Genomic DNA, 12,357 nt, shown 5'->3' on the forward strand with positions numbered 1-12,357 from the left:
GTGGCTGTTGCCCCTCATTGCCACTATCAAGAAGAGTGTGGCTCTGTCATCTTCACAACTCCCTCTTGAACAGCAGGGCTCAATACTGGATGCAGTATTTCAGGTCTGTCCTCACCAGCATTGAGTCCAAAGGGACAGAGTATTTCCTTGATCTGCTGGCCACATTTCTCCTAATGTAGCCCAGTATGTGGTTTCTTTAATTGACAGTGAGAGTATCTTGCTGGCACATATGCTGTAGATTTTTTTTTTGCTCACTTTGTCACAAGAGAAATTATTTGTCTCTGCGGGAATTATGGGAAGGGTATTGGGTGACTGTCGGTACTTAAGTGACATTGCCTGTGTCCTCACCACGAATGGATGGATCCCAGATGACAAGTGCGTTCTCAACTGAGTAAACTAACAAAGCTTTAAAGCACTTCTCATCTCATGTCAGAGTTTTTTCTATGGGAGATGTAGGATGATTTGGGCTGAAACATGGTGGAACAATGTACTGAGACAGAGAAAGGATTGTTGTGACTGTGCACCTGGGACTGGAAGGAGCCAGGGAAAAACGCACTCCCAGAGTGAATACCTGAGTGGAAAAGGTTTTTTTGTTGTGAACATGGTGTGCCCATGCTTTATTTATTTGAGAAGCTCTGCGGTCACAGTGGGAAGAACTAGGTGGAAACAATTAAAGACATTGACAGGAATGGCTTAGGGTCACAGCCTGCTATAGGAATAATATTTCACTGTCAGTCTTTTGTTGCCTGTTGCCTTGAAATCTAAGAGCTAAGATTTTGATGAACAGCTCTTCTTGGGATGGAAAATTCAAAAGCACCTATCACTCTGGAATCTGCCAAGGCAGAGCTGAACATAAGAAAAACACGTCCCCCAAATTTTAAGCAAATGTGAGGAATCATGGCTCTAGTCTCTCAGCTAGATGTTTTGGTGACACTTTAATTCCACTCATTCTCCCTTACAGGAAAATATTTTCTAAGCCTTGAAAACCAAGGTGCTGGGATAAACCATGAGGGGCAGGCAGCCATAGGCCAGGAGGACGTTATCTCAGTTTGCATCCCTGGTGGTTGGAGCAACTTCCAGGAACAACTGGAGATGTAAAGTGACTCTCTGTAAAAAGTGAGGGTGGCACTTGAAGCGAACCAGTGGGAAATAAAGAATGATGCCACTGAAAATGAACAGGACAATGTAGAGGATCTCAATTTGGGGTTGATCAATGATGGGAGCCAACACCAGGTACACAGCTGCCATCAGCACGATTACAGGGATGATAATTGGGACCTGCAAAAACAAAACATCAGCATAAAGATTCACGTAATCCTGGGCCACTGTAGGTCTGGACAACCCTAAAATTTGTGCAGAAGGCTTTTTGGATCAAACCCTGCTGCAGCCTGAGGTATTACCCAGAAATCCGAATTAATCCAGACATCCTGTTTCCCAGCCCACCCCCACTCCAAGGTTGAACAACCCTGCAAGAGCTACCTTACTGCCACACACCCTCACCCCTGGTCTTCCCTTCCCTTCCCTGCTCCTAGACCTGAAGATGCAAACTGCTGGTTTTAGTGCCAGGTCTGTTCTTGCTCTCCCTCTACCTTGCATCCAAAAGCTGAGCTGTAGACAAAACACACAGCAACGTGCACAAATCACATAACTGAACCTTAATACCCTTGGGCAAAAAGCGTGTCACGTGGACAGGCAACCTCAGAGGCTATTTCTATAAGTTTGGTCATAAAGCATCTAAATTTGAAGCCAACCTCCCTCAAAGGCTAGTGAATGCACAAGACAGAACGATTTCACAACAAGGTGAAAAACTGAACATTCTAGCATAGTTTAGTAGTTTAAAAAATGTAGTTTACTTTTGTGCCTTTTGTCCAACATAAGGGCACTGATATAGACCAAAGGAAATGTTTATGGTTACCTGTGAGAGCATGGAGAAGACCTGCCATTGGCTTCATCTGCCTTAATGGGATGCTCCACTCTGCTCCCTCCACACTGTGTTCCAACACTTTTGGCACAATGCTAATAAAAATTATGGTTTTCAAACCAAGGGAAATCTTACCCTTAAATATAAACCTGCAACACGCATACAGATTCTGCAGGACATCAGCCATACATTGTCAGTTCACCTGGAACCTTCAGACCTGACCTGCTTCTAGTTAAGGAAAGAGTTAGGCCATCCAGCCAAAGGCTGCAGCAGGCTGACATCCTCAGGGGACTGACCTGCAGGACTGCAGGAGTTTTATACAGTGTATGAAACACTACTGCAGAAACAGAACTTCTTTTCCTTAAAGACCATTCAGCCAACAAGTTGGGTGAACGTCCTCATCCAGCATCCTAATTTCAGGACAGAGCCACAGAAGCCAATGACTGGAAGACTTAATAGAGCACTGCTCTTCTTCATGCTAAGCCCTCTAGGACACTCGATATTGCTTCGCACAGCCTGGCAGTGTCAGCTCGTCATCTGTCTCCTGGAGGAACCCCATGAAAACCAGCATGTTCATTCAGCTTGTCTCAGGGAAAGTCACTGTTTTACGTTCACAGTCTCATGACCCCCCTGTTCCTAGGATTTTTTTCTGAAAAAATATTTCCCTCAGTCACTGAGGAAGCACTGCAGCTCAACTCGCTCATGGCTCCAGGGGAAAGAACAGGTAACTCCTCATTTCCTTCCATTTAGCTGTTTTGTAGGGAACAAATGTGTCCCCTGGCCATCTCAAAGGACTTGGGGCATTCTGGCTGAGTTTTCTGTCCTTGCAAGGCTCTTACACCTGGGCTACTCTCTGAGGAGTGCGACTGAGCTCTGAGAGCATGAACAGGTGAATGCATTGTTGACCAGAATCATGCTTCATTTTCCTCTTAAATCTCTAAGAAAAAAAGAGGATATGGTAGATATATTTTCCACAGTGAGGGGGCAGTGCATTATTAACTTATCAAGACAGAGAATTTAACCTTGACTTATGCCTGTATATACACACTATCTTGCCCTCGTTGACTGTTCTGAGACAAAACGTGAAATTAAAAAAGGAAGGAGAACCACACTAAATCTGTAAGCAGCCAACCCCAGCACTCTTTGTTTTCTCACAATGCTCATTAGGCAATAAAGGAAAAGGGTTTGAGGGTTTTATGTTATTACTTCACCTTGTAAGATCTTGGCAATTCTGGTTTCTTGATTTTTAAATACAGGAGACCAGAAATAGTCATGCCATAGAAAAACCATGCTATAAAACTGGAAGAAAAAGAAAAAAAGAAAAAAAGACAGCATGAAATTTGGGGTGAGGTCATCCAGGAATCAGTCCTGTCTTCCAGATCCCAAATGTTCATATCTCCAATTAAAAAGGAGAATATTGATATAAATTTAGTAGTTCTTCCATTCATTTCCTTTCCAGCACAAACAATGAGAACTTTAGAATGATTTATTACAGATTCATTTCAATATGAGGATGAATCACATCCAGTTAAGTATATAGTGACAGAAGCATTCATGCGTTGCAAAGATGCTGGTTTCTAAGCTCTGTCTTTTCTTTCTTCCCCCCACCCCTCCCCTCCACAATATTGGATAGAAAGCAATAGCCCAGGCTCAAAAAAATATTACAAGAAAATACTTCTAAAGCAATGTCAAAAACCAGGACCACAGGGGATGCAAACAGAAACACTACACATACATACCTGAAAAAGTTCACAATACTGGTGAAGCTTCCCAATATTATCATTATTAAAGACATAGCAGATGTAAACAGCAGAGCAGGGGAGGGTGTGAGGCATCGCACATGAGCCATAGACAGAATGTCTGGCTGAAAGCCAAAGCAAAACAATATACCATCATATCGCATACTCGGAGATCCTTACTCATCCCCCTCAGCTGCGGGTGGGAGCTCTGCCTGCAGCCAGAGCCACTCTTAATCATCAAAAAAGCATCATAATATAAAAGCAGTTCAACTCCGAGGAGTGTAAACATGGAAACCCCCCTCAAGGATATTTTTATTGTGTCTCACTGATTTCATATCATATGTGCTCGGTTTAGGCAGACAAGATGAGGTTTTCAAACTACCAGTGTGACAGACCAAGGCTGAGTCAAATCCAAGCTTTCCTGATCATCATCAGGACCTTGTGCATGGTCCCACTCTTCTGCCCTCTGTCACGTCTCTCTGGGACTTGACTTCTCTGGGCTGACTGGAAAATGAGACAAGGACTACTCCTGAAACATTTATGCAACCAACCACAAAGCAAACCAGGATTTGTTCCAGAAGACGGAGAGAATTATTAGCCTTATTGCTTGGTTCCTTGGGAAAGTTTAATGAGAAGGCTTATTTTTCTTTCTTTCCAACCAAAATAGCATGCAAGCACTTCTGCTAGAGCTGAATGTCTGAGAAATGGCATAAGCATTCACTCTTAGTCTGGTATGGTCAAATTCAGACCATCTGTGAACTGCTCAGCACAGAGCTTGCCACGATACAGCAGACACTGTCATCAGTAAGAGAAGCCGTGGAACCAGTAACCACCAACCCAGTCATCTCCACCAACCTGGGCATTCATCTACATAAAAGATTCCCTCCTGTGTACAAGGAGGGGAGCTGGGGCAGAGTGGTATCCTTCGCACCTGAGAGCAGAAATGCCAGATGGTGTGGGGAGGAAGGACCAAAGAAGCAGATAGGTCCATACGGAACACAACATGTCTGCTTAAAAAAGAGGAGGACAAATGCAGCTCAGCTGAGCACTGAGAGGGAGAAGAAGTATGGGCAGGTGTGGGGGTGTGTGCCTGTGAGTGAGGAGGTCCATACCAGCAGCTGGAGTGGGCAAGCAGCCTCAAGGGCTTGTATGCCCAGGTACCAGCAACTGGTGAGACTGGGATCCAGGGGCAGCTGCTGGGCAGGCTGAATGTCTGAGCCCAGCTGCTGGAGGGACCCACATTGTACATATGTTTATATATATGTACTTCCACTAACAGATCCCTGATCAGCCAGAGAGGGGAACAAGATGAGACCCTTGGTGCCGCTTGTGCTAGTGGCTGGGTGAGCGCTGAGTGTGTCTGTATGTGTAGATCTGTGTGGCCTGCTGTATATATATATATGAATGTATACGTGTATCTATACATTGTATACTTGTGTTTGTGTGTGTGTGCCTATTGGGAATACATGCTCATCTTACCAGTTGGACCAGGGAGCATGGAGCTGCAGCAGCCTGACCTCTGTTGGGCTACCAGATTTGGCCCCACCTAACAAAACCAATTAAAAACCCCAGCTAGGGTAGATGTAAGGCTCGGTGTCACCTTGTAATTGCTATGAAGCTTGAAGAGCAGAGATATCCTACGCTGTGTCTGAACTGGACTACCCCATGGGAAGGCTGGAACACCCCCGAGACCAGTTGTGTAGCCAGTATTGCCTGCAAAGGCAGCTTGCCAGTGCTGGGCTACCTTCCCAGTGTGAGCAAGGGTGCCTTACAACACGCAAGCATGGCCAGGTTTCCCCTCCCTGGCAGGTATACTGGCTAGGTCACCCCAGAGCCTGTGCCAGGTGCTCCAATACAGCAGTATTTCAGTTCTTCTTTCAAAGCTGTTCTTAAAATTCAGGGTAGATGTAATTATGTATCTTTCTGAAATTACGTGGCTGAAGAAGAAAGTCAGGAGACAATATATACATTACATTTGAAAAAGAGGGGGAAGAAAGTCTTTGAGCAAGAAACAAACCACCGCAGAGCTATCACTCTACCAGTTGAACATACACAGTGTTTTCCTCTCCGCTTTAGTGTCGCAAGAAGATAAAAGTTGCTCAAAGCAAGCCAGGCCCCCTTTTTTTTGTCCTTACCATATGGCCTTCCCTTGCAGCAATGTAGCACACGCGGCCTCCGCTAAAGAACGTGCCGTTTGATGAACCAAATGTAGACAGTGCCACCGACAGGGAGATGAGCCATGCCCAACTGCCCAGGACTTTGTCCCTGAGGTGGGAAAGAGTTCACAGCATAACATTCAGCTCGTAGATGTATCAAGTACTCATTGTAGAGCCACACAGGTTTCTTCCCTCCATTATTCTCACTGAATTTTTTTCCAAAGCTTTTCTAATGATTTAAAGCCATCTTCCAGTTCCCATAATATTTAGTCGCTAGTAACTTTGTCTTGTCCAGAAGAGGCAGCTTTTCTTCCTGCCTGGTGTATATGTATCTACATCCGTCTACATTGCAATGGTGTGCAAAGCTGTCACAACAGGCAAAACCCCCTTTTTTGTGTACAGATGCTGTGGCGCGAATCCTGGAGATATTGTTATTACAGCCAACAGTATTCGCTTGGAAATCGCAGAAAAACTGTTCCCACCAGATCTCAAGAAATATCCTGCATTATAACCGCTTCCCCAATATGCATAAGAATTTAACCCTTTAATCCCATATGCACATATTTCTGCTACCCTGTGACTCAGACTTAAGCCAAAGCAATCATTTGAATTTCAGAAGTTTGGTTCTACAACATGTTCAGACATTTATGGTTTGCTTTCTCTGTAACAGAAGAAGTAGCAGGGTTACAAATAGAGTTCAAGGTAAATATTTGGAAGATATGATAATCTTCTCACCTAAAAGTGAAGCTTGTGTTCTGGAATGAAGCAGCATGAAGAATATTAATTGAGTAATAAATGCTGGTGTTTGGGGTAATTATCACATACATGTACACACACACATACACAAACAAACACACTGTTCATCTAATTGGCAAAAATCAAAAATTCAAAAGTTTTTTAGAACACTTTATATTTCCATCTAAATTGTATGGCTTTAAGCCATATGTACTCTTTTTAAGTATCACCTATCCCAAACGTTCAAAAATCAAGAGTTGGGCTTTCCAAAATCATAGCAGGAGCTTATCTACCACAATAATTTCAAAAATGTAGTTTAGAAGCTTAATATCTGGGTTATGGTCCTTCAGGCTTCAAGTTATTAAGCTACTTGCAATAACCAGAATTAAAATTTTTCCCTTTTTCAAAATGATGGAATCTGGGCATCTCCTATGATCATGCGACTCCATAACTGAAAGATCTCAAGGGAAAACAACATATATCACAAAATTAATAATAAAATCTTTAGCAATTGTGTATTTTGCATTTATGAGATCGGTGCTTTGCTGTTTGGACCCTGAAAATGAACTACAAGGGCTACTAAGAGTAACATCTTACAAGCAAACTGAGATCTGCAGTTGCCGTTAAGAAATGCTGGGGAGAGTTTCATGAGCTCCTTTTGTGGCTGCACGTCTCACCACTGAACAATGTTTCTCTCTAGCAGTTTTCTTCTTATACAGGAACTAAATGCATTTAAATGTGATATGTGCTCCTCTGGCCTCTTTAGACTCCTCCTGTCCTTCCTTAATGGCCTGAATAGCTGCTTTTCTTGCTCATGAACCACAGCCATTGCACCCGCCTTGGCCTGTGGCTATCTACCTGTCCTCCAGGCTTTTGAGCGCCCAGCTTTCTGGTTGCTAGTTCAATGTTTCTTCCTAAATTGCTCTCTCGGGGTGAAAAGGTTAATCAGGCAGGAAAAGGAGATGTGTTAAAAAGGAGGAAGCTCACAAATAACTTGTTAATCAGAAATGATGGGAAAGGAAGTGCAGAGAAAGTTCATGACACTGCAGCTTAGTGAGGCTTTGTAACCTGTTCAAACACAGCACTAGACCTTTAAAAGCTCCTGCTTATAATGACATGAAAGGCTATTAGAGAACACATCTAGCAGGAGCTCAGTCGGATCTTCAAACTGGAGATCTTGTGAAATGCACACAGAAGCAAAGGCACTGTTGACTTTTTAGGAAGAGGATGAGCAGCAACATAATCTCTGGATATGCTGTGTCATCGTTTCTGCCAGATGACTCATTTAGGGCTATCATGGATTCTGTGTCTTTGGAAATATTTAGACTAAGGCTGGATGTTCTGGTGGAAGATCATCTGGTTAGAAGTTGATGGCGCCTACATATTTAAATAAGTAGGTCCCTTCCTTCTCTTCCTAAAATCCTTGTCTTGCACAGAGCCTGTTTAATATCACCAAACACTTCAGGTCTGTGGAAGGTACAAATAGTTTCTGTGCAACTCTGGAAAAGCACAAGCCAACTTAAAGATACAGTTACGAAAGGCTACCCAACCCATGTATAACATTTCTCCTTCTCAAAGGTGTTGTAGAGATCAGTGTCATTTTCTGTTTCCCCACAGATGGAGAAACTGAACCAAAAGACTCTAGTCTGGTCTAATTTCCAGGTGCAAAGCAGACAGGATTCACCCAGTTGGCTCCTGTCTCACTCCCAAACCACTGCCTCTGCATTACTGGGGCAGCACATTGTCCCCTCCGCTTTTCTGCAAATATCTAAAATGCGGGGCATCTCCCAGTCCCCAGGTCTGGCTATGCACCCTCGCTGCATCCTCAGTCTGTGGGGAGATGCTCCTGGTGTGCACTTCATCCCCTCTTTATGGCCACTTTCCATGGGAAAAAACATGAGCTGGAGGGGAGCCACAGGTTCCCAGTGGGAATGAATGGGAATGGGGAGTCAGGGGTGTGCTGCAGAGCACCCCATCTTGGCAGCCTAGGTGCACCTCGGAGACCCTGGGCCAGGCGGGGATGGTCAGCCTTGGCCTTTGGTGGGGGAAGGCTACACACTGCCCTGAAGGTGACAGAGCAGGGACTGGCAGCACGCTTCCCTGTAACATGGCCTGACAGGTCTTCCTGGCCTGACCGACACTGGGAACAGCACCTAAACCTCCCGAAACTCAGGGGACAACCCATGTTTTACAGCACTGCATTGGCTGTGTTGCCACAAGCAGAGCTCACCCCCAGGTGACGGCCACAGCTCCTGAAGACAGCAGTTCAGATGGAGTCATGGCTGCTAAGTAGCTCACGTTTACCAGCAAATACAGGCATGTAACCAAAGGAATGGCAATCATCACAGCTCTGGGAAGGGTCACCTGGAAGAGGGATGACAAGAGTGTTACGGGCAGCACATTTATGCCTGCGCTGGGCTTTTTTTGTTTGTTTTGTCTTTGCCACCACCCAAATCTCTCATCCAAACTCCTTCACTCACTAAGCTTTTCCACAGAATAAGACTTAGATCCAGATTCACATGGCAGTTTTTACACCAGTCTCCCAAAGATGTCAGGCAAACAGTAAGATTGTACATTTCAAAACCTAGCCTTTAGCCACCCCCCCCGGAAAAAAAAAAAAAAAAAAAAAAAAAAAAAACCCACCCAGATCTTATTCAAAAAGTCTTTGGTTCATAGCTTCCCAAGATGTCTGTTGCATACTTCTTGATTACTTTAATATTGATTTATTTGTTACCAGTGTGTTATGTCTCCTGGTGTGCCGCATCTTCCCATGAACATCCCACTGACATGGATGAAGTACCAGTGTGTGTTGCATCACATTTAACTGCTCTAAGAGCTACATCAAAGCTGGGCAGCACAAGGGAAAATTGCTCTAGGAAGGAATTATTTTTTTCTTCCTAGTGACAGGATGCTATCTTGGAACTTCATGGACCATTTTAAGGCTCAATAAAATCAGCAAACACTAGCTTATGCAGCTGAAAGCACTAGAAAAAAGCAAATAGTAAGGTGATCACAGAGCAACTGTATACATCTAAAAACCTGAAATATCAATTTTGCATTCCCCATTCCTACTGTAGGACAAGATACAGCAATTCCTTATGTTGTTGCTTCCACCCTGCAAGGGTCTCAATATCAGTGCTCACAGTCTCATGGGAAGGAGTGCCACTTGACCCTAGGATCTTTGCTGCCATTTAGATTAATATTTAACTGTGTATTTTCATTTAATCTGTAAAATCTTGTGTGCTGCACTGGTAGACAGCACACTCTATACACCCTGCACTCACACAGCTCTTTCTAAAAAAGGGTTGGTCAGTGCTGTAATGTCTGATCTGTGAAAAGAGGTGATATGGCACAGAGAGGGCTGATGTGAGATGCAAGTGAGCTACTTCAGTGCCTATAGCATGGACAGAACAATGCCTAAAAAGTAGACGAGGGTCATTCAAGCCTCTCCAGTGAGGCTTGGCTTGCTCTAAAGTTCCCCCTCCATGCAATGAGGAGAGGTAAGTGGTTTTTTGATGCATACACTATGGATCAAATCTTTCAGGGAATATGGGGTGTTAAGAAACTTTTATGGATTATAGCATTGAGTGCTTTTCTGCATAAATCTAGGTGTCTACAGTGAGATCCTCTAAACACTAAGACAAAGCTTCATCCCCAAAGCATCTAAGTGCTGCCTAATAGCTTTTTTCCAGTCAGTGGGGTATTTTAGTGCTTTCTTGTAGGTAGGCTGTTATTTTGCTTAGAGACTCATTTTTATCCTTTCTGGACACATCCATAGGTATCTTGCCCCAGAAGACAGAACAAACCAGGAGGAAAGCTCAGTAGTCTTTCCTTGATGCTCTAATCCCCTGATTACCCCTCTCAACACAATCACAGATAGAATCAAACATATTAGCAGCAGGATTAAGTAAGTAAAACCCAGCTCACTCACTCACCTCAGGCTTCTTCAGTTCCTCAGTTACATAGTTCAGGTTGTTCCACCCATCATAGGACCAGAGTCCCTGGTAAAACGCCACTCCAACTGCCCCAATACCTGCAGTCGTGTTTTGAAAAGCATTTTGAAAACTCTGAGTTTGTCCCTTGGCAAGCAGCACCAATCCACCCACCACGATCACCAGCAAAGCCAAGAGTTTGGCAGCTGTAAAAATGTTCATAATAGACGTCGCCAGCCTCACGTTGAGACAGTTGATGATAGTTAAAAGCAGGATGCAGGCAGCAGCTGTACATTTGACGACAACCTGTGGAGATGAGCATCCTGGGTAGAACGGCGCAACGGCGTATTCAGCAAAGCTCAGACAGACAGCTGCCAAACCAGCTGGTCTCACCAGGATAACAGAAGTGTAGGCAAAAAGGAAAGCAGGAAAAGAACCAAAAATCCTCAAGATGTAAATATATTCTCCTCCAGACTCTTTAATTATGGTTCCAAGCTCAGCGTATGACAAGGCTCCAAACATGGCCAGGAGCCCACACGCTGCCCAGATAAGCAGGCTGCTGGCAGGGCTCCCCATATGATGTAGCACCCACTCAGGGGACATAAAGATCCCCGAGCCTATCATAGTGCCTGCAATTAATGACACTCCACTAATCAGGCCAACCTCTTGCCTCAGTCTTAATTTCTCCTTCCCTTCACTCAGATCTGTGGATGAATGACGTGAATCTGTTGTCTTCCTTTTCCTCATTCTGGAAATGTTAGGAGATGTTGTTGTTAGGCGATAATATGGAATAAGACTGAGGCATTTGAATAAGGACTATCTCAGGCTTTTAGGGTTAAGTTAATAATTACAAAAGTCACGCTGAACACTGTCAGGAAATACGAACTTACTTTCCACGTTTAGCATTCTTTCATTACCCGTCTTATCTTGACGATTTATCATGGTTCAGATCCTGCCAAGAGTGATTACCTTTGAATCTCACTGCAAGCAATGGTAATGGATAGCACTCAGCACCACCTCAGAATCACTCAGCACCTTACTGGACTGTGTCCCTGATTATCTCTCCTTTAAATTATGGTTCAAATGGCATCTGAAATAAGGATGAGGTAAGCAAAATCCCCATGCAAATCTGCACTTTCTTCTTTGATTAAAAGCCAATGCTCAAGCACCTGCTTTAGTGCTCAGTCGTATTTTCATTCCCCACTATAAAGTGATCAAACAAACAAGCCTGTCACCCAACATTCTGTGGCTTTGCTCAACGAGGAACATTTCCAGTGTCTTAATCAAAGATGCAGAAATGTTCTGCTAAAAACAGTCCAGAGACTGTTTTCCTGCACAACAGTAGGGGGCAATTCTGTTTTTTCAAATTTTAGAAAGTGCAGGAAGAGAAGAGTGAAAAGGCTGTAATTACATTTTTAGGGGCCCTTTTTGCCAATGTACATGAGGTATGCACCTTCTTACCAGACCATGATCTTCAGAGGATTTTGTCGCTGCTCATCATATACACATTTCAGTGCACTCCCAAGAGAAACGTAGAGGTACAAGCTTTTGGGAATGCCACTGACCCCTACTTAGATATCTAACACGTAAAATTTCAGACTTTGGGGAGGGTCCTGCTATAAATCTGAATATTGTTACAGTGCATGAGGTGTATTTTGTGATGTGTGATATGTACGAAGTATTGAGCAGAAGGGAACGTCCATATGGATTCCTTTGAACTTAAACTAAACATTAATGACTGCAACTGTAAAGAAGGAGAGTTACTGTCCTTGGTGGTCTCTTGCAGACTTCTGTTGTGATAAGTACCAGAAAACAGGAGTGAGACCTTCCTCAGCCCTTCATGGAAACAGCAGACCTTGAATCTTTAAAACTAT

At 43.8% G+C, this 12,357-nt stretch overlaps 1 protein-coding gene across 1 annotated transcript; it reads right to left on the reverse strand.

Moving 5' to 3' along the window:
- Positions 1 to 1,044: 1,044 nt before the first annotated feature.
- Positions 1,045 to 12,357, reverse strand: LOC142407628 (b(0,+)-type amino acid transporter 1-like). Its single transcript, XM_075497256.1, has 7 exons — positions 12,248 to 12,357; positions 10,487 to 11,231; positions 8,782 to 8,915; positions 5,796 to 5,925; positions 3,661 to 3,785; positions 3,133 to 3,220; positions 1,045 to 1,278 (listed from the first exon to the last, which is right to left on the reverse strand). Exons 2-7 carry the CDS (start codon positions 11,228 to 11,230, stop codon positions 1,045 to 1,047), a joined length of 1,455 nt encoding a protein of 484 aa, XP_075353371.1. The 5' UTR covers position 11,231; positions 12,248 to 12,357.

Source organism: Mycteria americana, chromosome 3 (assembly GCF_035582795.1).
Source record: "Mycteria americana isolate JAX WOST 10 ecotype Jacksonville Zoo and Gardens chromosome 3, USCA_MyAme_1.0, whole genome shotgun sequence".
Lineage (NCBI taxonomy): Eukaryota > Metazoa > Chordata > Aves > Ciconiiformes > Ciconiidae > Mycteria > Mycteria americana.